General features: G+C 37.3%; 1 protein-coding gene across 10 annotated transcripts in view; it reads right to left on the minus strand.

The window, feature by feature from the left end:
- Pde4dip (phosphodiesterase 4D interacting protein) overlaps window positions 1-26958 on the minus strand; it is a 185985-nt gene that overhangs the window by 147133 nt on the left and 11894 nt on the right. For all 10 annotated transcript variants that reach the window (XM_077791185.1, XM_077791184.1, XM_077791175.1 and 7 more), the window contains exons 2-3: window positions 19242-19297; window positions 13773-13924 (exon numbers count right to left, since the gene is read on the minus strand). In XM_077791185.1, coding sequence (XP_077647311.1) covers window positions 13773-13924; window positions 19242-19297 — 208 coding nt within the window. The remainder of the gene's footprint in view (window positions 1-13772; window positions 13925-19241; window positions 19298-26958) is intronic.

The following is a 26958-nucleotide window of genomic DNA, read 5'->3' on the forward strand; positions in this document are numbered from 1 at the left end:
CTGCAGGCTCTGGAACTTATAAAGTGTTTATACCTTTGTTTTTTTCTCTCTCAGTAAATCTCATATCTATACTTTTCTCTCAAAACGATTTTTTCAAACATGAATGGCTTGACCCTGCTCCTTTCTTAATTTCTTCTTTCTACCTCTTCCATAATGTATTAGCCAAGACTGGAAATAATACTGTAATAATGACTCCATCAATGCCAACAATAGTAGGAGGATTACAACCCAGCTGTTGTATGTCATGCTCCATTAACATCACCAACTGTCAAGTCGGCCTTTAAAAAACCCAACTCCACATTTGCTTAATCATATTCAGACCCCCCATATAGCTCTTATAATGGAATTGCTTGAAAACATATAAATCTCTTACCAATCTCCTAAAAATAAAGTTCTACTTCACTAGAAATGATTAATAGCTATGATAGACACATTCTTTTCAAATATAATAAAACTTCCACAATTCAAACTCTGCTACTTTGATATCCGTGTTAATTCATATCTTTACATTCCTTAAAAATAAAAATATTTAAAATAAGTTAATATAGTAAATAAGGACCATGAGAGTAGTGTTTAAAGTAACCTCAACATTTTATTATACATTTACAAATAGATAGCAATTGTGATCATATTATGCACATTTATCTAGGTGGGGTGGTATAGAATTGTGGAATGTGCAATAGCTTTTGAACCAAAGAGATCTAGGTTCAACTTCTGGTTCTGTTATTTTCTAATTGTGCAATTGTGGACAATTACAGAATAATAGTTTATAGTAGGATTGCAATCAGGAGATTGGGATCTAGACAGGTCACCAAGAGGGTTGTAACTATATCTGTAATGCTGCTGTTTTGTTTTTCCACCTGAGACACACAGAGTGAAAAGAATGGTTGTTCATATTTAGATAATAGATACACTGACAAGTATTCATTATTATTTGTATATTCCTGACATTTGTGAAACAGCTCATAATTTTTTTTAGTAAACCAGAGAATGTTTTCATATTTATCATTATGTAAGGCATTTTGAAAATTAATGGCCATCTTTCATACTGTTCAGAATGTGTGATGCTAACATATCCTTAACTCAGTTGTCTGGCATGATAAAAAAAAAAGTGAGAATCAGTATATATTATACATTTTTTCCTGAAAGTAACAAAATAGCTCATAATTTTTCTTAAAAAATTAATTATTTTAAAGAGAATGAAATGAGGAATTTTTTAAGTAGACAGTTGTCAACTAGATATAAGGATTAATTCTCTATAGTAGAGTTGAATATAGTGAATTTATTGCCAAATTCCTTTCATATATTTAAATATCAAATCTTTAGTAGGTACTTGCTTTAAAAAAAACTTTTTTAAAATTTTTATTTTTTAGTTGTAGTTGGATGCAATACCTTGATTTTATTTTCTTATTTTCATGTGATGCTGAGGATCGAACCTAGGGCCTTGCACATCCTAGGCCAGCTCTCTACCACTGAGCCATAACCCTAGCCAGGTACTTACTTTTAAGAAAGAATAATATACCTGCCACAAAAGGGACTTAACTAAAACTGAAGAACCACTCGTCAGTGATATTGTTAAGAGTCTTCACCTCTCAGCTAGAGAGAACTTTTAAGATCTTTGGCCATCCTGAGAATCTATGTTTGACACATACTTTCTCCTAGAAACAACTCTACCAAAGATGTTCTCTACTGAGACAGCTATCCTTTTTTGAGTAGTCTCAGAATACCCATGAGCTCTCCTATAGCACTAAAAAGGTAATGAGTCTATCTACTCATACTGAGTGCTCTGATTGCCTTTTGCTACAAGAAGAGGTAAGTGAGTGTAAGGGATACCATATTTCCAAAACAAAAGCAGTAACCCAAAGATGATCTCCAATAGACTGTTTAAACTTTTAACTTTTCTTACTGTCTTATTTTCAAGATAGCTCTATAACAAAGGCTCACAAATGGCTAGGAAGTATTTTCTATATTTCAGAATCCAGTCAAATATGACCTAGGAAGCCAATTTGTCTTGGATTGAGGGAGAGAGGCAGATAGGAAGAGTTGGGGCAGATGAAGGGATTTTATTCATAATACATATATGTATATATAATATACATATATGTAGAAATTCATAATACATATATGTATCTTAGAATTTCTATATTGTTCTGATAAAATCTGAGTTGCAAGAGTACTTAATTTAATTCCCGGTTGTTTTTTAATGATTTAGACTTATACTATAAAATTAGCTGGATTCAATTATACTGTCTTTTCCACAACAACCACTGACATGAGATTTGATGATGTATACAACACTTCAACGTATATTATTTCATTGTACCTTCACTACAATTTTTGGAGTACACAAATTAGATATCATTATCCCCATTTCCCTACTTAGGAAAAAGAGACATCAAGAGCCTTAGCTGACTTGCTCATGAAGAGGAAGAGTACAGACTACAACTTCCCAGTTGGACTCCATATTGCACACTCATCAGGGTTTTGGTCATGAGACTATATATCCCCTGTGAGCCTAAGATTGACCTGTGACTAAAATAGTATTTCCCCTTTGTTATGATTTAGATATGGAAGGATCCCCCAGAAGCTCCTGTGTTAATGCAGAAATATCCAGAGATGAAACAATAAGATTATGAGAGATGTAACCTAATCAGACTAACCTAGTTTGGACTAACTGGGTGGTAACAAGCAGGTAGAATGTGGCTTGAAGAGGTGGGAGACATGCCTGGAGACATGCCTGGGAAGGATTCATCTTTCCTATGTCCACTTTCCCTTTCTCTCTCTCTCTCTCTTCCTCCCAGCCTGCATGAGGTGAGCAGCTTTCCTCTGTTCTACTCTTCTGCCATGATATTCTGCCTTACCTTGGCCCCCAGAGAAATGGAGTCAACTGACCATGGACTGCACCTCTGAAACTGTGAGCCCCAAATAAACTTCTCCTCCTCTAAGTTGTCTGGTCAGTGTTTTGGTCACAGTACTGGAAAGTTGACTAACATGCCCGTGTACCTCAGGTCTCCAACATCTTACCAAAAAGCATCCTGAACTGTAAATAATTATCCCTCTGTCCTTTTCACATCTGAGCCTATGTAAAAAATCACTTTCTCCACTTTCAAGATAAGTAAACCAAAGATGACCCTCAAAAGGTTAAACATAATAGTTACCATATGACCCAACAATTCCTCCTATAGTTTCACACTCAGAAGAATTAAAGCTATATGACCCTATAACAACCTATACACAAATATTCATAGCAGAATTACTCTTGATAGACCCAAGTAAAAATATCCCAAGTGTCCTTGGGCTGATAAATGAATGCATAAAATTTAGTATATCCAAATGCTGGAATATTATCCAAATATAAGAAGGAATGAAGTACCCATACATGCTACAACATGGAGGAACTCTGAAAACACAATGGCGTTTTATTATTAAAGTAAATGGGCACACTACCATGTGTAACTAATTAAACAAATAAAAATAAAATTTAAAAAAAGTAGAAGGGCACAAAAGGTCATATAGTATATAATCCTGTCTATATGAAATATTCAGAATACACAAATATATGGAGAGAGAAAGTAGATTTGTTGTTCCCAGGAGCTAAGCTAGAGAGAAGGAGAAATAGGGAGTGATTAATAATGGAATGAGGTTTCTTTCTGGAGGTGAAGAAAGTGTTCTGGAGAAAGACACTGGTGATGATTGTACAACTCTGAATTACAGACTGTAGAAGGGTGAGTTGTGAGGGATATCAATTATATTTCAATAAAGCTATTGTTTTAAAAAAAAGAATCGAAAGCTAGGAGAAATAACTTCCTCAATCATTTTCCCTTTATAAAGGTTTTCTGTAATAAAGATTTAGTTGTATATTTAAATTCAATTCAACTTAGTTAAAGTTAAAGGCTTAGAATTGATCATGTCTAGTCTGGGTATGGTGGCCCATGCCTGAAATTCCAGCGGGTTGGGAGGCTGAGACAGGAGGATCAAGAGTTCAAAGCCAGCCTCAGCAACAGTGAGGCACTAAGCAACTCATTGAGACCCTGTCTCTAAATATAATTCAAAATAGGGCTGGGGATATGGCTCAGTGGTTGAATGCCCCTAAGTTCAATCCTCAGTATGCCCCCAAAAAGAACTGATCATGTCTAAATATTTTGCATGTTAATCCTATTTAAATTGTGGGGCACTAACAGAAAGGCTACATGGAATATCCTCTTAATGGCCTTCAATAATGATTATTCATAGCTAAAGTTTTATTATAATTCCAGATAAAACAAATTCAAATATGTTATCCATTCAAATATATAATCTATTCTATATTTTGATACAAGGAAAACATTCCCATTAGGCTATCCTGATGAATATTTATAACATTTGCATATCACATTCTAACAAGGAAAATGTAAATCGAAGTCATTCAACTCAGTCTTCCACTCATCAATTCTTTTACTCCAACACAGAGATTTCTGCTTACTGTTCCAGAAACCAACTACTGATACCTGCCTCAGAAAGACTGGGGATGCTACAAAGACTTCACTTTTTTCTTTCAGATTGCACAATAAACAAATTTATCTTTTAAAACTCTGTTTCTGAAATTTCTACATAAGTTCTAAAGTTTCAGAGTTTTTTATATGCTAAACTATTAATACCATTTCATTTTCTCCCCTAAAACTCAGAGCACTTCCTCTACACAGCTTTTTCTTAAAATAACTGGACTGATGACAGGAGAGCTAACAACAGGTTGATTAACAAACCCTATCTTAGACAGCTTTAGTATGAGCATAAAGGATGAGGGTTCAGATGATGTTCCTGCTGCCTCTCCCCACCACAGATAGACAACCACACCACCCCCAATCCTGGAATAGCAAGATGTTGTCATCAGCACCACACCAGAGCACTGTGAACTATATAAAAACAAAACAAAACAAACAACAACTTCCCTGACCACCAAAAATAGACAGCCCAGACAGAAATAGTGTGGCCAGAGACAACTAAATGAACTGCATGGTAGAAATGACATTTGAGCTGCAGCATTGCCTGGAGCTTCCATGGACTTTTAGGCTCCAAACTAGATTTTCCCTCACCTTAGCCCAACCAATACCTGCAGGAGATGATGTTTGTCCACCTGGCCAATTAATGGCCTCAACTTTTTTCTCAAGATTTTCAATAATCCTTTTTCAATCCTTCTCAAGACATGAAGGCAGTTTTTAAGGCATGACTAGGATCTGCTGTGGTCGTAAGAGCTAAGAGTTCACAGTGATACGTGAACCACCATAGACTGGTCAGCAGCAAAACACTAACCGAAAGTAGAGGGTGAGTTGAGAGAGACACAGCCAACATGATCCCAAATCAACACTCTAGTGCTCCAGCCATGACAAAAATCTTCTTATTTCTGAACTATTTTTCTGCTGCCTCTAGGACTTTGCAGGGGTAGCAGCATTAGCATGCAATGTCCCTCCTCTTTACTCCTCATTCAGCTCAGATGTTAAGTAATTAACTTAGATATTAAAGAAGGCTACTGACCCTAAGGCTAGACAAGGGCCTCCTCCTGAGTGCTTTCACAGCATTATGCACCTATTCTTATTGTGATCTTTACCACAATCTATTAGGATTATCTAATATTGGCTGTCTCCCCAAATACACTTAGAGCTCCTGAAGAGCAGAAAAGATCTTTACTTTTCTCCCCAAAATGAAAATCACTTCATTGATTTATTGGTTTGTACTGTTGTTTTAATGATCATAAAAATACTGTGTTTGTTCCAGCTGTTCTCTTTTCTCCCAATGAATGGCATAACTTAGCAGTTGCTCAAGCAACTTGATGATGTCAAGAAAGCTTGACACGACAAAGTACAACAACAACAAAAAGAAAGAAGAAAAGAAAAGAAAGGGAGGCAGGTAATGTTAACTATGTACCCCGAACTCTGCTAATCATTATAGTTAGTAGTGAAAAGACATTGTGTATCTGATATTATGGAGCTCAGATTCTAACAGGAAAGATTAACTATAGCATTTATACTATTAAACCATAGATAATTCATAGTATTAAAAGGAAAGCTCAAGGTACTCTGGAAATTTATAGCAGAGTAACAACTAAGTTTCAGATAGGATTGGGGAGATAACTTGGTGGTAGGTCATCCTTGGCCTTCACTGATTCCTTCACACCCAAATCAATAACTTAGTTCTGTCAATTATGCCTTTGAAATCTCTCTTTCATCTGTTCATTTATCTCATTCCTCTGCTGGCATCATCATAAACTTTTGCCTAGGATGTTGAGCCTCCTAACCATTCTCTCTGCCTCAAGACTTTAGTCCTCCTATCCAGAGTCCATGCAGAAGCCAAAGAGACCTTTCTAAAAAGCAAATATGATTATGTCGACTGCCTGTTTAAAACCTTTAAGCACTTCCCATTGAGCCTGGATAAAATGTAAAGCCTTTACAGAACTTATAAGGCCACATGTACTGGCTTCTCTCTCTTATCTTCTCTCGCTTATTCTCCAGTCTTAATTTTTTTTCCATATTGCTTGTCTCCGATGTTCTAAGGATATTGACTCACTATAGTTCTTTCTCTCTATGAATCTTGATTCATATTGTTTCTTCTACATGGAACATTGCTTATTCTCCCTCTCCCATCCATGTTAGTGGTTTATTCTTCTTCCTGTTAAAGTAAATCAACTTTTCAAATTGAGTATTATTTAAAAAAAAAAAAAAAAGCAGAGAAAGATATTCCTGGACTGACTCATACCACAATGCCTCATCACCTGGGGCCCAAGAACTGGCAGAATATGCAAATTTCTCAACCTCTCTAAAGAAAATGAAATCCACCAATATGTTATTAGAAAGCCCTTACACTAAGAAGTTAATAAACTCAGGATCAGAGCACCCAAGATTCAGTGTCTTGTTATTCCATATGTCCAACCACACAAATGTCAGCTTTGCCCTAGGGAAACAACATACTAAAAAAATAATAATAATAAGGAAGAGACTATAGAATATGCTAAACTTTTGTCCAAGAGAATGGAAGAGGTAAAAAAAAAAAATCAGGAATACATTGCCAAGCCAAGCCCTCTTTGAGAGCGTCCAAGTCTAAAAGTCAGAATCTAATCAAAACTAATAATTTTTAAGAGTTGGGGCTGGGGTTATGGCTCAGCAGTAGAGTGCCCACCTCTCATGTGCATGGCCCTGGGTTTGATCCTCAGCAACACATAAAAATAAATAAATAAATACATAAATAAAGTAAAGGTGTTGTGTCCAACTATAACTACAAAAAATAAATTTTAAAAAAAGAGTAACATATAAGATCAGGCCAAAAAAAGAAAGAAAGAAAGAAAACAACATTCACCCTTAAACACACATCACTGCATACATTCACACCTGATCACTGTGGGATTAACAGCCAGGACAGGGGCTGACATGTAGCACATACTCACATACTGAGTGGATAAATGAGTTAACCCATAAATGTATAAGGGAATCAGCTGTCCACAGAGAAACATAATAAAACTATGACTAAGAGGTCAGACTTTGTAATCAGTATACTTATATTCATATTCAGCTCAAGTACTTCCTAGTCATTTCCTATCTTCAGTGAATCTTTGTGTCCAAGTGAAGATAATGATAGTAACAACTTTAAAGGCCTGTTAGGAGAACCAAATAAGATAATGCAAGGCAAATGCATCCACAGAGGTGGACACAAGATAAGCACTCAATAGATATTAATTAGTATCCTTTTTATTGTTATTTTTAAATTTTATTATTGGAATAGAAATTATGATAAAAATGGAAATTCCACAGGGTCCACAGGAAGGAAGATAGGGCTTTTTAAAATATTTTTTTAGTTGTAGTTGGACACAATACCTTTATTTTATTTATTTACTTTTATGTGGTGCTAAGGATTGAACCCAGAGCCTCGCATGCACTTTACCACTAAACCATATCCCCAGCCCCAACAGAGCTCTCTTCATATGGTGAAGAAAAGAAATGAGGACAGAGTAATGAGATTAAATTTACAAAAATGAAGAATTATTCTGATTTAAAGCCTTATTCACTGTGGAAGTGGTTGCTCTCTTTTCTGTGTTGCTAGCCATACCTTACACAAATTGTTCAATTTTTATGATTTATTCTTTTTGATAAAGTTACTTTATTAATTTTACAACCAAATGTGAGCTAATATGTGTGTTTCTATATGTATGTATATACATACACAAAAAACTAGAGAAATGTTTTGTCCTGATAGTTAGGACAAAAAAAAAAAAGGTCTTAAAGACATATTTTCATTCATCAATTATCCCAATCTTGAAATATCTCATCCTCTGCTGCTTTAAAATTGTTTAAATAAAATATTTTATAATTTAAATTTCTGATGCCACTCATCAGGTTTTATACTCTGTGAATGGTAACTTGCATATGTCTCAGTCATTCCTGTAATACTTAAGGAAAAACATGGTTGATGTGTTACCTATCTCTGGCAATGTTGCTCAGGAAACAAATGTCACTAAAGTTCTGTAGAAGGCCTTTGAGGAGTCATGTTTAACAGGGAGAAAATCTATGCTTATGAACACGGAAAGTTTAGAATCTCCCTCCTTCTCATCTAATAACTTTATGAGTATCTTAGGACACAAGTGGAAACAAAACTAGTATGCTTGGGACACTGTGGTTATGGAAATATAAATGCCATTTTTAAAATTAAAATGCAATTCACTGGTAGCATTCATTTCCAAGACTATAATTACAGAGAAACACTCAAAAACACTGAAACTGCAGAACATAAAGGCAGCGCTGACATGACCCAGATTCACCTAATTAGCAATGCATATCCAGACTCTGATAATTCAGCGTTCCATAAAGGTAAAAAGTTTAAAAGCCTCTCCATTTTAGCACTTTTTTCTTCTTTCTCCCCCCACCCAAGACCCAAGTGGAAAAGTTTGCCAGGTTGGGTGGGATCTCAACAGGCTGACTCACTGTGGTTAGATTGAGACTGCCAGGGAAAGCTGGCTTCAGTCTACAGTTAGAATGCTGCAGCTGGTTTGACTAGCATTTTCATGTTAAAGACAACATTATTAGAAAATGTGTAAACAGAATGGAGCAGTGGAGGCCTCCTCTTGATTTAACAAAGACCCCTACCCTTCAGGGCTCTTCTGTGGCTTCTGCCATAAACCAAAACTGCACACATTCCACCAATGGAACCTCTCCTTCCCCAGATGATCCTCTCATTTCCCCCAAGAACCTTGAAATCATTGGAGTTATCCTGGCTTCTCCACTTTATAACTTAGGGCAAGTTATTTGATCCTTGTTCTCTTTATAGTTTAATGGATGTCATAATAATAACAATCTTATAAATTAGAAAGATGAACTCAAAATTTGCTGAAATAAAATAAATATTTAGAAAAGTGTCTGGTGTATAAAATCACTCAATAAACAGTGTTTATTATTATTAGCTACTATTATGATCCTCTTAATAAGTTCTGTGAAATATTATTTCAAGAAGTCTACATTTTTTCCTTCCTTTACATTTCGAATATGACCAGTTTAAACTGAAATAAATGTACATTTCTTGGTTTTCCATTCTACCACCAATATCCACTTTAGAACCATTCACTTATTGTGAATACCAAGTAGTGGCAAGAGAAATACAAATCCAGTGGAATACCCAATCTTCAGAACTTTTCCATAAGTTTAATTGATGAACAGTTACTGAGTGCTTATTACATACTAAATTATGCCAGATTCTAGAGAATAGAAAAGAATAAGCAAGAGGTGTTCTCTGTTCTCAAGAAGCTTATAGTCTGGGTAAATATTCTATGATTAGAGTGTTACAGAAAGCATCCTTAAAAAAGCAGGGGACACTACAGCTGAAACTCAAAGAGTGAGAAGGCTTTAACAAGGGGAAGTATGAGAGAAGGTTTTCCAGTAGTAACAAAGACATGGAAGTATAAAACAGCTTTGAATTACAAGTAGGTCAGAATAATGGAGTAATTAATGGAGTTTTCTGTGAGAGAGAAAACTGAGCGCTAAAAGTGGATTTACAGTTTACCTAGAGAACTCTGGTGGAATTCTCATCTACACCACTCTTCATAGAAGGAGCTTATGATTCTTTTTCCAGATGAGCCAACACCTTCATTAGTACCATACTTCACCAAGTGAGCTCCCCGCTGCCTCGAAAAACTCACTATTTTAGGTCGAACAAGGGACAGGTATTATTTTCAGGCTCCTGTCATGAAACATCAGACAAATTTCTTTGTTATTCTTTGTGCCTGTAGTTCCTTGTTTGTAAATGGGAATAACTGTAATGCCTTTTCCACAGAGTTATTGTAAATATTAAATGAAGTAACACTATCACATACTTAGAACACTACTTGACATGTAGAAAGTGATCACTAGATGCAGGAGCTGGGATGGGTGCTATGACCATTCCTTAGCATACAAGGATTTTTTTTCTCAACTATTGACCATGTCCATTTGTATATAAAAATTAATTCTTTTTTTATAGTCCTGGGGTTGAGCTCAGTAGAGCTCTCTACCACTGAGCTATGGCCCCAGCCTTTTTTTTTTTTTTTTTTTTTTTTTGAGACAGGGTTTCACTAAGTTACTGAGTTGCCCTCAAATTTGTAATCCTCTTGCCTCAGCCTCCCAAGTGGCTGGTAATAAAGACAAGCACCACTATACTCAACTTTAAAATTTATATCTGACCTAATAATCTGTCAGGATTGATGATTGTGATATATAATAAACTCTAGAACCCAGAAAAAGTCACCGTTTCTGTGAGCCCTGGTTCTATTTTGGAAAACGAGGACAATGATGCTTGTTTCAAGTCTTATAAAGACAAACTAAGGCAACTTAAGCACATAACCCACTGATCTAATATACAGATCTGGAAAGAAAAGAGATCCCTTTATCAGTGCAAACTCTTTATAACAAAGCTGACAAGGCTTTAAAATTAATTAAATCACTCACACATTCAAAGACACAAATGAAGGCTATATGCTAAGTGATGCTCTCCTTTCATCCTGTGAAACAACATCTATTGGTCTCAACCTGACAAACAGAGCTGGGAGTTACAATTTAACTGACACCTAGAAAGGTGAATCAAAGCAGGGCCCAAGGCATTGCTCTTCCTTCCCTCCCCATTATTCTTCACCCCACTCCTGCTGTTCACTGAGGATACAGAAGGAAAGAGAAATCATCATATGTTCAAAGTTTTGCCCTTCTTATCCCTTTCCCCTGCATTGACATAACTGTCCCTTATCATTTTCACTTGTTAACTGACCAATTATCTTTTGGTTACATAATGTATCCGTTTTTTCACTTTTAGTCTATAACTTTTTACTCTGGAATCAAAGGCATTTTCCCAAATTTCCTAAAGCAGCAAGTATTTTAGAAACAATCACCTTACTGATGCATTAATTTTTTACTTCTCTCCTTGTTTAAGCTCTCCTTTCTTATCTCCATATAATCCAGTCTCTCACTGGCTCACTCACAAGTATATCTCTTTCTTCTCCAAAAATGTTCTCACTGTCTACAGTATTGCACTCTCTCTCTCTCTGACTAGCAAAATATAACACAATTTTAGAAACCTCTTTCATTATATAGCCATAAGAGATAATCACTGGTAGAAGGCCCTTCACCATTCCTTTAATAAAATTAGATATGTTCTCCCAAATTTCAGAGTACAGTGTTCTTATCTCCATGACAGCACCTTTAAGTAACATAATGTCTGAAATTCCTAATAAACAGTACCTATTCGAAGGGCAGGAACAATTTCTTAAAGTGATCAAACATTTATTGCATGGATAGATTAAATAAGAATAGATGAAATACAGATTCCTGGCTGCTCATCTCAGATTGCATTCCTTTGACATCTTCTTCAAGCTGTGAAGGAATTAACCCTTTTCTGACACAAAACCTTTAACATGTTACTTCCTGTTTTACAGTACAATCACCCATCCTTTATCCCAAGACTCCAGAATGCACAGTTAAAATCTTACAAAAAAATGTCATGGTGTTCTGTCACTTTAAGGATGGAACATTGGAATGTAACCTGACCCTTCCTATATTTTTTCTAACTAAGGTTTCCTCCAATTTTCAAGTTCTCTCATGCAGGTACTAATCTACTAAATGAATGAATATAAGAATGAACACATACATGAGCACAACACAGCATGGTGGACTGGCAATGAGTTTCTGACAAAGAAGTGTTTTAGTCTCATTGTTTTTTACTTATTACTTGATGTACAGAGGAGAGAGATTTAACTATCTCTTAGTGGCCTTTTCTCTGCATCCTAACTTGGTTTCTGTCAGTGATTCCCCAAATTAAGAAATAAGGACAAATCCATGATATTAGACCTGAACTCTAAGAGAAAAGGACTCAGGACTTTATATCTGAAAGTCAGCTAAGCCCTGCTCAGCCCCACAGCATCCAGCCATTCAAACTTTCAGTGGAGGCAACACCCATCATGTCTGTGTTCCCAGTCACTTCTCAGCCACAAGGAACACATGGGAAGACTGCCTGTCAAGGCTCCCCAAACAAGGAGCTCTCATCCCTTCTGCAGTAGCAGATCCAAAAGGTGGGGGAAAAGGAGGGGCCTGAGTTACTATCCCACTCCCACAATCAGACACACAGCTTTCAGAGGCCCAGTCTTTAAAGTCACTTAATATTCCTGAGAATTCTTTGATTTTTAAAAAAATCAGTGTCCATCAATCAGTGTCTGATCAAGAAGACCAAGAGTAAGTTGTTCAATTCCTAACATGTTATATGGAACATTACTGCCATGGCAGTATCTAGTACAAATAATTGAAGTCCCAGGAAAACATTTATAACTACAAGATGAGAAAAGACAGGATAAACAATTTCAACACAAAACTTTTTTGAAAAATGGAGTTTTATTGTTTTATGACCAAAGTGATCAATTCCAGAGTAAAAGAAAACCACAGGATCTAAGGATCTAATTACGCAGTACTTATGTGAGGCCTGCCCATTGGGTAACCCCCAGAGGGCACCAAAGAGCTGTTTCTTTTTTTAGAACATGGGTAAAAGACATTATGGGTGCCTCTTTCTGGGCTCTATGATCCCAGCAGACAGGTCCTATTGTATAGATTTCCTGGGATCAACCCTGCTCCAGGAGAGCTGGGGGTCTATATTACACTATCAGTCATTGCTCTTGACCAAATCTAAGGACAAGCAAGGAATATCAAGCAACATGGCTAGATGCTTGATGAGATGCAAATGGTTCTGAGAAACCTCATAGAGCAAACAATACTCAGATCTTTGGAATGGTCCAAGACAGTAATAGAGAATATAATGACAGCTGACTGGACTGGGACTCCTGGGCTTACTATGTCGCAGCTACAGAATCTCAGGGTGCTACTTAAACTTCCTGACTTCATCTGAGAAGTAAATAAGAACACAAATGGTGGGGCGGGGGTTGTGGCTCAGTGGTAAAGCACTCACCTCGCACGTGTGAGGTCCTAGGTACAATTTTCAGCACCACATAAAAATAAATAAATAAAATAAAGGTATGTGTCCAACTACCACCAAAAAATAAATACTAAAAAAAAAAAAACCCACAAACAGTAAAACAAAAATTGATTCGTACAGGCAAATATCCATAAACCACAGCCACCAGCACACAGCTAACAGAGCATATGCTTATGGGACATAGGCTCTTCAGACACCATTATGATGACTATGCTTATAACCCCAGCTAATGTACACATCATATTTTTAAAAGACATCACTATTCCATCACACTGTTTTTAATTGGGATTAGAACTATCCATCGTGTGACTTACCTTCTCAAAGTCTCGAAGAGCCTGGGTCTGCACCTGAGGGGGCTTCTCAAATGCTCTCAAGAAATGTGTCTGTCCAAAGGGGACCTTTTCACCATTTCTCCAAGTCTGTGACTGCACTGGTGGGCCTCTATCTTTAGTGTCAGTAAGAAAAGCTGTCAGTGAAAAAGAACAACAATGAAATTTATATAATAAAGGCACCTTGATCATTTTAAGTGTCACATTTCAGAAGATTATGGTTTCCACAAAAAGCATTTCAATTCTGGACCACATAGAAAGAATTCATATAAAGTAGCCTGAGGCAGATCATATTAATAATGGTTCTTAGTAGAAAAACTACATGGTTTGTGTTCATGCTCCTTTGCAATATGGTGTTCCAACTCCTCCAATGAAGTAGAATCTATTTCTCCAGCCCTCAAATCTGGGGTGGCCCAGTGATTTGCTCTGAATAACAAAACATGAGAAAATGATATTGTATGAATCCCAGAAACTATGATTCATAGTAAGAAGCTTTTTTCTGCTCCTGCCTTTTTAGCACCTCAAGACCACATTGCTATAAAGCCCAGTTTACCTACTGGAAAAGGAAAGGCCACGTTCCAGGAAATTAAGATGCCCCAGCTGATACCCAGTCACCAAATGCCAGACATGTGAGCAAGGGTATCTTGGACCCTCAGGCCCAGGCAAGCTGTTAGATTAGTCATTTCAGTGATCCCACATGAGAACAGCAGAAAAAAAAATGCCCAGTTTGCCAACAGAGAACTGTGAGAAATAATACAGTATTGTTTTAAGCCAAGGGTAAGCAAACCTATTCTTAAAGGGCCAGATAGGATTTTAGGCTTATGGGCTTCACACTCTCTGTCATAACTACTCAGTTCTGCCCATGTAGCTCAAAGCAGACACAGACAACACATAAGTGAATAAGCAGGACTAGGTGACTGAAATTTTATTTACAAAAAAATGGATATTGGTCTATGGGCTGAAGTTTGCTGACAATATTTTTTTAATATCTTTATTTTTATTTATTTATTTTTATGTGGTGCTGAGGATGGAACCCAGGGCCTCACACGTGCGAGGCAAGTGCTCTACCACTGAGCTACAATCCCAGTCCTGCTGACAATCTTTTCTTTCTTTCTTTTCTTTTCTTTTTTTTTTTTTTTTTTTGGTACCCAGGATTAAACCCAGGGGTGCTTAACCATTGAGCAACACCTCAGCCCTTTCTATTTTTTACTTTGAGAAAGGGTGTTACCAAGTTGTCAAGGGCCTCTATAAATTGCTGAGGCTGGCTTTAAACTTGAGACTCTCCTGCCTCAGCCTCCCAAGTCACTGAGATTACAGATTACACCGTATCTGCAGGACCCATTCCTGTTTCAAGCCACTAAGTTTGGGGTAGTTTGTTACATGACAAAAAATAACCAAACTAGTCTTTAAAAGGAAAGAAAAGAGCTGGGGCTATAGTTCAGCAGTAGAGTGCTTGCCTAGTACATATGAGGCCCTGGGTTCAATCCTCAGCATCATTTAAATTTTTTTAAAAAATAGCATAAAGGTATTGTGAAAAAAATTTTAACTTTTTAAAAAAGGAAAGAAAAAAGCTACTAGCTAAGAAGTATTTCTACAAATCTCTGTATGAGAGTTTTTCAGGATACTATTTAGGAATAATAATTGTAGCAACCAATATCTTCATACAGCACTATAGGTTACAAAATAATTTCCCATGAATTAATGCATTTATAGAGTCACAGCAACTAGTGAAATAGACCAATGTGATTACTGAATTCATTTTACTCCTGAGTAAATAAAGGATCGGAAAGTTTGCTTGCCCAAAACCAATCCCATGTTCTTTCCACCCATCTCTCTTAGCAGTACGCTAATACTGTGTTAAGTCTAAGACTCAGGAGGAATGAGACAAAGGAGTCAAATTTCAACCATTCCATTAATCAACAGAAGTATTGTTCTTGGAGGGCCTGTGAACCCTATGCCTGGTTCTGAGCAGTGACACTGTGAAAAAATAAGGGTCTTGGTCTAGCATGGAACACAAGAGGACCTGAGACTCAGGGAGGGCTGGGGTTATGGTGAAAGATAAAAGACATAGAAAATATATTGTTTCTTGGCTGAGAGGAGAGGAAAATGAGCATTTATTACTGAATTATTTTTTTTTACATTAGAAAGAATAAAAGCTATGGCAATACATTGAGTTCTACAGATAGCATCAGAGCAAGTGAGAACAAACAGGCCCTGACCACCCTACATCTCAATAAAAAATTAGCTAGACACAGGGGCAAAGGGGGTCCTAAGGAAAAAGAATATATGCTCTTTTTCTTTTTCCTTCTCTCCTTCCCTCTCTCTTTCTTTTTGCAAACTTGGCAGAAGGAGCATGTTCTGGTTTGGATCTTAAATGTCACCCAAATGCTCAGATGCTAAAGGCTTGGCTATCAGCCTATGGTACTAATGGGAGGTGGTAGAACTTTTAGAATGTGGGGCCTAGTGAAAGGATGTTAGATCATTGGAGGCATGCCCTCAAAGGAGATTTTTGGGGGCCCTGGCCCCTTTCCCTCTCTCTTCGTTTCTCTGCCACCATGAGGTGAACTGATTTCCTCCACTATGTACTCCTGCCACAATGTACCCTCATCACAGGCCCAAAGGCAACACAGCCAACCAACTATGAAATGAAACTGTAAGCCAAAATAAATCTTTACTCCTTTCAAGTTGATTTTCTTAGGTATTTTGCCATAGTGACAAAAAGTTGACTAACATAGAGCACAAGAAAAAGCAACCACGTGCTTCAGTCAATCTCATAATTTTTAAAAATGCTCAAAAAAGATGGAAATTCTTGTCTGCTAAAGAGAAAGAAAAATTTTGAAGATAAAATAAAGTTGAACAAGGTCAATTTTGATGGAGAAATTAAAACAAATATTCCCCCTTGCAAAAGGGCAGGGGGAAAGAGAGAGCTTTAAGGGCCCCATGCACCAAAGAGATCTCCTTCAGCCTTTTTCTTGTTTGATTCTGAAAATTGCCCCCAACCCCACTGCAAGTCACATTCTGGCCTATCCATTAGTGATGTCAGGAAACTAAAAGAAACAGGAGTAATTGTTGCAGATAATATACAGCCTTAAGGGAAGTACAGATTTTAAGATAAAGGAAAATATAAAAAGGCTTTTTCTATATTCTGGGACAAAAGACAGTCTGATGTGGGGTGGGATTTTTTGAGGTCGAAAAAGAAAAGGAACAAAAGGAAAAAGAAGGATCCAAAAGATGCTGGTGAAGAGAAAGATGATGAAAGAAAATGATGATGTTCAATAAAGTGGTTCCAGGACAGTTTTTTCCTTGCCCTAAAGTATTTAAATCACTGACTTAAATTCTGAAACTTAAGACTAAATGATTTGTTTCAACACTGAATACTGTGCAGTGTCTTTTAACTTTTATAAAATTAACACAGTATTAAGTGTATCTTTAGAGAGCCCTGTCCTTATTAAGATCATTGTCAATAGCTGCCAACCTTGCCTGGTATATTGAGTATTATAACCTTTGGAATTTCTGAATTTAACATACACAGGTTCAAATACTAATTTTAAGTAACTTTAGCTCAGAAATTTAAAGCAGATTTTATTGGTGCACAGCACAAATTAGTTTTACGTGGAGATGATATTTCTAGTCATTTTCAATTGTTTTTGATGTTTTGATTTCAATTAATTTTACACAAAATAGTTGTTCTGTTAATTGTATAACACTCTGATTTTAAATAACAACAACATATGATGATGGTGGTGGTGTTTTGTTGCATTTGTCCCGTTGACATACTGAATGTTTCTAAGCAAATGCCACTTTTTTAATTTAAAAAAAAAAAAAAGGATTTCTTTCGAATTTAGGTGAAATTAAATAGCCTACTGAGTGAAAGCAGGGCACAGTGGTGCACGCCTGTAATCCTAGTGGCTCTGGAGGCTGAGGCTAGAGGATCACAGGTTCAAAGCCAAGCTCAGCAACTTAGTGAGGCTCTAAGCATCTTAGTGAGACCTTGTTTCAAAATAAAAAATTTAAAAAGGACTGGGTAGGGGCTGGGGCTGGGACTCTGTAGTAGAGCACTTGCCCAGCATGTGTGAGGCACGGGGTTCAATTCTCAGCACATATAAAATAAAATAAATAACATAGAGGTCCATCAACAACTAAAAAAAAAATTTTTTTAAAGGGCTGGGTATGTTTCCCAGTGGTTAAGCACCCTTGGGTTCAACCCTTGGTACCACAAAAATAAATAAATAACAGATATATTACATGGAGATTAGTGAAACATGATGCAAAGAGCAGATCATAAGGAGCTGGGATTTGAATCCTGACCACTTGCTGTTGTGAGAATTTAAGCAAATCTCTTAATTTGTTAAGCTTCATTGCCTCTATAAAAATGGGGATAATAATATGTCCTCACAAAGCTCTTACATGTATTATGAATGGTAAATAAAAACATCTCACCAAATGTCTGTTGGTAGTGGGCATTTCATCCATTCCCCTTCCTTTTTTGCCCTAATTCTTTGATATTCTCCTCAAAATGCAGGACCCAGACATTCAAAATGTTGAGTATCATAACCTTTGGAATTTCTAAATTTAACATACACAGGTTCAAATACTAATTTTCAGTAACTCTCAAATCCTTACTTGGTTCCAATTAAACCTTCATTCCATGTGATACACATGAACCATCAATGCTTCAAGGCTACTATGCAAAAGGCCAATCACTTAACAAGTAAGTAAAACCCTCAATATGGAGTAAGGTTTTGAGAAAAATGGTCCCCAAAGAGAGAGCTGTCTCTCACTTTGGTTTGATAATTCAAGTAGATCTCTGGCTAACATTACAGCAGTAATGATTGTGCTATTGTTATGACTACTTTAATAACAATAATAAGATTTACAGAGTGCTTGTTCCTTGACAGTCTCTATACCAAGGGCTTTTTGTCATTTAATCTTATCCCCAAGATTGACAATATTATTATAACCATTTTAATGGTGTATTAGGGTAGAGATTTCCTTTGAGTGGCAGAATTTATTTTAATCATTTTACAAGTGACTTTAATCTGGCAATTATAGAATCATTAAAAGTGCAAAGCATTCACATAAGTATTTCAATTATGATTTACTGCATTGTGCTGCTTCCTAGCACATATAATTTTATGCAGCACATAATTCCCCAGTGGAGATTATATAATTCCCACTGCTGCAGTGATATGTACAAATTTGGAACTCCACAGAAGTCTGAGGAGTCTGTCATAATGAACTTAAAAGACCCCAAATTCAAAAGAATGATGATTAACAGGAAACCAAGAATGTAACAAGGCTTGGGGCTCACCTAGCACATGCGAGCACTGGGTTTAATCCTCAGCACCACATAAAAATAAATAAATAAAATAAAGGTATTGTGTCCAACCACAACTAAAAAAAAAATTTTTTTAAAAAAAGAATGTAACAAGACAAAGTCCATGGCATCCTTACCTGCTGCATTACTTGTCCTGGGTACCATCTCTCCATCATCGTCTGTGAAATAATCTCTGTGGAGAGAAACATTTCATTAATTAATAAGATATCATTTCAAAAGGCCCCCAGTCCCTAGGGGACACAACATCTATGTGCTGTTTTCATTTATTGCTCCACAAAAAAAAAAAATATTCATTAAGCTCTAGCTACACATACAGCCAGCCATTAAACAAATAATTTTGCAAGTATTCATTACCATTGTGGCAAATAAAGGGAACTTAACTAGGATAAGGACTCGGAGAAAGGACATTTCCAGAAAAGGGGAATGTCAACCAGATTAAGAAGGGGGCAAACAACAAAGGAAAGGGAGAAAACAGCAAAGATCCTAAGGCAAAAAGGAAGGACCTTGGCCTATTAGAGGAACAGAGAAAGTCACTGTTGTCACCAGACCACACAGAGCCCTGTGGGATAGGTTAAGGATATTGAGGTTTATGTGAGTGGGATGAGAAATCACTGAAGGATTTCAAACTAGGGAATGAATGCCAAAGGACCAGAGATTTAGATTTTAGATAGCTCATCTGGCTACTGAGTGAGACTGTCTGGAGTGGGCAAAAGAAGACAGTGAGAGGCTATATTCCAAGCAAGAGCTCACGATGGTTTTAACTAAGGTAAAAACAGTGGAGATACAGAAAAATCAAAAAAATCCAAGATATGTTTAGGAGATAGAATTGACACAGAAAACTTGAAAAAGAGACAAAATCTATTCATGGAAATGCTTGTTACACCACGATCCAGTAGCAAGAGGTTTATTGACCAAGCTCAGCAAACACCACCATCCTTAACTTAAAAATCTTTAAAATGCATCCCACAAATACTTGTCAAGCACCTACTGTGCTCCTCAGTTCTGTTTTAAGCTCTACAAACGTAGCAGTGAACAAGACAGACAAACCTCCTACACTCATGGAACTTAAAATAAGGAAATACAAGTAAGTAAAATGTGCCTTAGCAGTTGGGGACAACTATTATAACTATTTATAAAAAAGGGGGAGAGAAGCTGGGAATGGAGCTTAGTGGTACAGTGCTTGCCTACCATGTTGGAGGGCATTACAAAATATAAATAAACAAACAAACAAATAAATAAATAAAATTGTTGATTCCTATTTGAAGCTAGGAATGGTAGCACACACCTGCAATCCCAGTGACTTGGGAGGCTGAGGCAGGAGGATTGGAAGTTCAAGACCAGCCTTGGCAACTTAGTGACACCCTATCTCAAAATGAAAAGGACTGGGGATGTAGTTCGGTAGTGGAGCACCACTGGATTCAATCCCCAGTACCAGAAAAAAAGATAGATGGGGAAGGGAGGAAGAAAGGAAAGGGGGAAAGGAGGAAAGGAAGAAGGAGAGAGAAGGGAAATAGGGAGTATGGATAGGAAATTCAGGGCTTAGAAGAGGCAGAGGAGATTACAATTTTTAGTATACAAGGCTTCTCTGAGAAGCAACAGAATAAGTATGGGGTATCTGGGGAAAGAGTCTTCTAAACTGACAACATCAAATTCAAAGACTCCTAGGAGGAAGCATTCTAGAGTGTACAGAGCAGTAAGGAGGTCAACATAGCTGAGCAGTAGAAGGAGGTGAGGTCAGTGATATAATGGGAGGGCTGTGCAGGTGGCACCAACTATATAAAGCCTTTCAGGACATTGAGAGGCCCTTAGCAACTGGAGTCTTGTAAATCAAAGAGAGACATGAACCCAATGACCAATGTTTTAAGATGGCTGATTACTGTTTTGACAACAGACTGGGTGGGTGGGTAAGAAAGAAACTGAGATGACTGCAGTAATTATACAGAGAAATGTTTTTGACATTTAGCTTATTTTTTAAAGCTTTTGGGTACTCCCAGTCAGTCATAGCTAAAAAGAATTCTGTAGACAGAGACTTAGAAGGCTTCTCTTTTTAAAGGGCAGATGATATTTGCACAGTGACAGAGAAGAATCTAGTATTTGTTTGGAAGTTAGTGTTCTTTTTTCCCTGTCTCAGGACTGGATCTTGGCATAAATCTTCACTGTTAAGCCCCAGATGGACGTGAAAATACCAGGCAGTCCATGCATGTATGATTATGTCAAAATGAACTGCACTATTATGTATAACTATACTCCACTAATAAAAACATTTTTTAAATTTCCTAGATGCCCCTAAAAAAAAAAAAAAGTAAGTACTGACAGACACACTGGACTGAACACAACTGGTAATTCTTCTTTAATCAAAAGTAGATCAGCAGCTTGTGATTCTTTCTAGTCCTATACCTTTCCTTTCTCCTTCTCATTAAAAAGTTTCCCTGACAGTAAAGAACACGAGAGGAGTGTACTGGTTATGGATTTCCCTCTGTTGAGGTAAAGCAGGGGAAGGATGTCAAAACTATTCATCAAAAACAATGTCTTGATGTAGAGGAAAAACTTAGCTGTTGTTAATCACTGAGCATCCACAAAGGTGAACATGCATCTGATACCTTTGGGAACAAGGTAAACCTCAGGCCAAATCCGGCCCATCCAACATGTTTTATTTAGTTCATGCCAGGTGAAGCCAATTCTAATTTTCCCTAGAAAATGAGAGAGTCCCAAAACACTCCGTCTGCATATTCAGAGACAACTTGTCTCCTTTACACAAAGTTTGCTACAGTCCCTGCCACTCCCTGTCCTGGCAGTTCCAGCTTGCTCACTTACTTATGGTGCCCAACAAGCTCCCTGCAGACTTCTAAGGCTATAAGTACAGACCAAATGTGGACAGAATTTGATCATGTTTTAAGACATAATCTTAAGAAACTTATTTGCTTCAACACACAATTCATTAGTTTGTGGTGACAAGCTACTAACTAGTTTTACCTATCTGGGATCCAGTTTCCTCAAATATTTGTCAAAGAAGGACATGAATTTCTAAGGTCCTTGTAGTAATGGCAGTATGCAATTCTAGTCTAATAGATACTTAACCATAAAACCCATTTTAATACTTTCTAAGGATCTGGGCTACTTTCCAGACATGATCTCACTTAGTCCTCATTGTCTGCAGATCCCATATTACAGATCAGAGCATGTTATAACAAGGCAATGAGGATCAGCCCTCCCAGATACCTCACCTTCTCCCAACCAACAGCCATTCTGAGCTTGCTGCCTGTCTAGTGTGAATTAATAACTGGAAGGACAGAGAGGTTACTTTAGACAAGCACTGAGTTAAAAGGCATACTTGTAATCTCTCAGGAGATTTTTTAAAAACCACTTTAGCTCTATTAACAGCTCAAGTTCCCTCTCTTATTGCCAGGCAGTGGGGGGTCACTCAGCTGCTCCAAAAGGTTGGGAAGGAATTTGATGCCCCCAAGGGAAGGGGTTCATGAGTGAAGAAACACAGAGCATATACCTAGGGGATTGCAATTTATGACAACATCTGATAAACCTAAGTGCAAAGAGAATTTGGGGTATGGTAGAGACAGACTCCAAATTTTCCCACTTCCAGAACCCCCCCCCAAACCAGCAAGATATATTGGTAAATTCTTCCATATTACCCAAGTCCAGAACAAAAATTGCATACTCTTTCTCAAAGTCAAGTGTTTCTAGCTTTCCTTAACATCAGTCCATAAATAACTCATGTTCAGATAGCATGTCCATATAGCTTGCCCCTTTTTCTTTTTTTACATGGTCTAGGACCTTACAGCTTTCTTACATACATGTCCATATATAATCTTTTCCCCAAGATGCTTTGACTTTCAATTTTGCTTTCCTTGTATAAATGAGTTATAAGTGTTATCTTTCTCATTCTCCCTACCTCATCAATCTGTTAATACTAATACCAATTTCACTAAACTCATACAAATTAATGTTCTTACCAAGACACTATTCTGCTTAATTGGAAGAACCAGCCATTTTCCAAGCACAACACACCCACAAGCTGTTCATTTTTTGATTTCTGCATATTATACAACCCCATATTTTCTTAACTAGCTGATAAGTAGCTAAGATATTAGAATCAATACTTCAAAATTTAATATCACATTATCTTTTCCTAATGTATTCCAGGGTGATTAGGTTGGAAATGATCAGAAAAATAATTGCTCCTCTCTGAAAGCCTTCTGCTACCCCCTGATATTCTGATACTGTCAAACTGTGCATGATGATTCCTTCCAGTAATTCGAGGGGGAGGGTAACCTGGGATTGAACTCAGGGGCACTAGGCCACTGAATCACATCCCCAGCCCTATTTTATTTAGAGACAGTGTCTCACTGAGTTACTTAGTGCTTCATTTATACTGAGACTGGCTTTGAACTCTTGATCCTCAAGCCTTAGCCTTCCAAGCCTCCGGAATTACAGGCTTGTGCCACCACGTGGCTCCTTTCTGTAATTTTAAAAGAATGTTAGTTTCATTTATGGCAAGGAATATCCAAGGCAATCAATTTTGCTTGGCTTGAAACATCTAGTAATATAGCTCCTTTAAGATCTGAGTATCTCCCTAGTCCCACCTAGTCTTTTCTCTCATAACTTTTGTAGTTACAGTAGGTAAAGAGTTGAGCTCCTTCTTCCTTAGCAAAGAGGAACACCACAACAGAACCTGCAGTGAAATATTTTCTGTAAGTCAGGTATAAGACCTTCCTTGCATATTTGATGTCATTGTCATATTTTGGCCTGCTTAATTTATGGACTAAGAGGAGGCACACATCATGTTATTCACAACCATGAGAAAGCAGCAGTCACCATTACAAATCAGGCTCTGTAACGAGTCTCTGAATTATATGAGAGAGTTCTATCTCAGGAACAAAATGACTATAAAGCCATTTTTTTAAAATATTTATTTACTTTTTAGTTGTAGTTGCACACAATACCTTTATTTATATGTGGTGACAAGGATCGAACCCAGGGCCTTGCACATGGTAGGCAAGCATTCTACCACTGAGCCACAACCCCAGCCTAGATCATAAAACCATTTCTAAAGTGCTGTTGTATGTCTAGTCTCCACTGCTTTCTTCTCTTTAGTCTCAAAATAATTAACCCAATTATTGCTCCCCATATGGGTGTGCAAACTCCCAAAGTGGGTGCCCTTCCTAAGCCAATCACACACACTTAAGTTGTTTAGGCTTCACTTCATCACTTACCATCATCATCACTTAGCATCTTCAAGTCCGGGAACAAAGGCTAGCTCCTGGAGGCATTTTCTATCTTTCCAGTTTCTTTTGATATAGTTCTCTTATTATAAACAAAAACTCAGAAGAAGAAAAACAACATGCTATTTATTATTATTTGCTCTAAGCAGTACTTAGAGCAAAAGTTATGGCACTGAGTGCCATTTATAGATTTTTAATTTTTTATTTGTTCTAATTGTTTATACATGACAGTAGAATGCATTTTCATTTATAGATTTTTAAATTCCATTTCACAAATATTTATTGAGAAGTTGTTTACATAGCAGGCCCTGGAAATACAAATACATATATCTGTCATAAAAGTACTCACAATCTATCTATTGTGGGAGGCAGATACATGATTCAAAGAGACAATGTCAGATTTAACAATGATTTTAGAACATAAGTGAGATAATAATTAATTTTGGCCTGGCAGGTAGGGGTTGTAGGAAATCTCCAGAAAACAGAGAAGACTATATCTGGTTTTTCTAGCATAGCTATAAATAACACAGGAAACATGACAAAAACAGGATAATGAAGGCTGTGTTCAGTGTTCCCTGCTCCCCAGGTCTGAACGGTCATCTAACTACTTAAAACAATGTTATGCTGTAGATCTTAAATGCCCCCCAAAGCCCATGTGCTAAAGGCTTGATCACTAGCCTGTGATACTACCAGGAGATGGTAGAATTGGTAGGAGTTGGAGCCTAATGGAAGGAAGTTAGATCACTGGGAGCAAGTCGCTGAATGAAGTACTGAGATTCCAGTCCCTTTTGTCTCTGTCTGTCTGTCTATCTCTGTATCCCCCCACCCCCTGCCCTCTCCTTCCCAACCAGCATGAGGTGAGCAGTTTTCCTCCACTATGTGCTTCTGCCAAGATGTACTGTGTTGCCACAGGCCCAAAGTCACAGGGCCAAGGAAGCATGGACTGAAACTTCTGAAAGTGAGCCAAAATAAACCTTTTCTTTTGTTTATCTCAGGTATTTGTCACAGCAGCAAAAAGCTAACACAGAAAATTGGTAATAGGATTAGGGAGGTTGCTATGACTAAACCTAACCATATGGTTCAGAATCTGATGGAATTGGTTTGTAGGACAAATTTGGAAGTTTGGAGAGGCAGGTTAGGAAAAGTCTAGAATGCAGTAAGTGGAGCTTAGTGGTTGTTTCTGGTAAGAGCTTCAACTCAGAATGCTGATAGAAATGTGGACAGTAAAGGCTCTTTGCTCATGAGGTTCCAGAATGAAATGGGGATTCTACAGGGAAGTGGACTAGAGGCTACCTATGTTATGTTCTGGGAGAAAAAGAAAGAAAGAAAAGAGAAGAAAAAGAAAAAGAACTCATCAATTTGTCTACATTTTACCCATTACCTGAGAGTTTGTGCTTGGCTGAGTTTAAAGGTAATGGATTAATTAATCTGGTGGAGGAAATTTCAAGGCAACTCCATATTCAGGCTAGTATGAGTATTGCTGGCTCTTTGAGCCAAATTTACAGTGAGAATTGAGAGCTGAAAGCAGCTCAAAAAGAAAAACTTGACAATTTTGGTTAGAGAAGGAGAATGTTTAAAATTGCAGAGGTTCTTGAAACTGTGATCCAAATACACTTTTCTACCTTTTAAGTTCATTTATCTGAAGTGTATGATACAGTGATAGAAATCTAACACAAACCCCAAAAGTGATTTAATAATAATGTCCGAAGAAAGAGTCAGGAGTGGTCTCAGTGGAGGAGCGAAACCGAAGAAGGTTAGGGGGATGGCCAGGAAGCAATAGAAAACATGCAGCCATTGCCAGCGCCCGCCTCCCTGCCACCATGTGTGGAGTAAAAGCTGCCCTTGCCATCGGTGCAGTGGCCTTGCTGCCTCCTATACTTCTCTTGGCTCCAGGAAAGGATTTCCCTGCCATGGGACAATATGCGGGGAAGGGAGCAGTGATTCCTTTAAATGGCGGTTATTAAACGGGGAAGGGGCAGAGAGAGACTGCTATCTCTAAGAGAAAAAGGGGAGGCCGAATAATAAAACAAGGATTTCCCCCACTAAACTGAAAAAAATAAAATAAAATAAAGGTCAGGACTAAGATTTGCACTACTATAAAGACGCCTATAGGTACAGACCAGAAAAGAACCTGGAGAAGTAAAAAGGCTGAGGGTTTGGAGTGGAAGAAAATGCAGGTGAGGGGCTGGGGTTGTAGCTCAGTGGTAGAGCACCTGCCTATCATGAGTGAGGCACTGGGTTCGATTCTCAGCACTGCATATAAATACATGAATAAAATAAAGGTCCATCTTTATACATACTGCCATACTAGTCTGTTGTATTCTGCTGTAATGTTTTGAGCAACCAATAAAAAAAAAATTAAATTAAAAAATAAAGGTCCATGAACATCTAAAACATATGTTTTATTTATATATACTTATATATACATATTTATATATACACATAAATACACATATATCTATCTATATAAGAAGAGAGAGAGAGAGAGAGAGAGAGAGAATACAGGTGAGTTTCCCCCCTATTTTTACACAATGATTCCTATTTTTTTAAATTGGAGAATGTATTTTTATTTAACTATATTGTTCATTCTAATTAA

Source organism: Urocitellus parryii, chromosome 11 (genome assembly GCF_045843805.1).
Source record: "Urocitellus parryii isolate mUroPar1 chromosome 11, mUroPar1.hap1, whole genome shotgun sequence".
In the NCBI taxonomy this organism is placed as follows: Eukaryota; Metazoa; Chordata; class Mammalia; order Rodentia; family Sciuridae; genus Urocitellus; species Urocitellus parryii.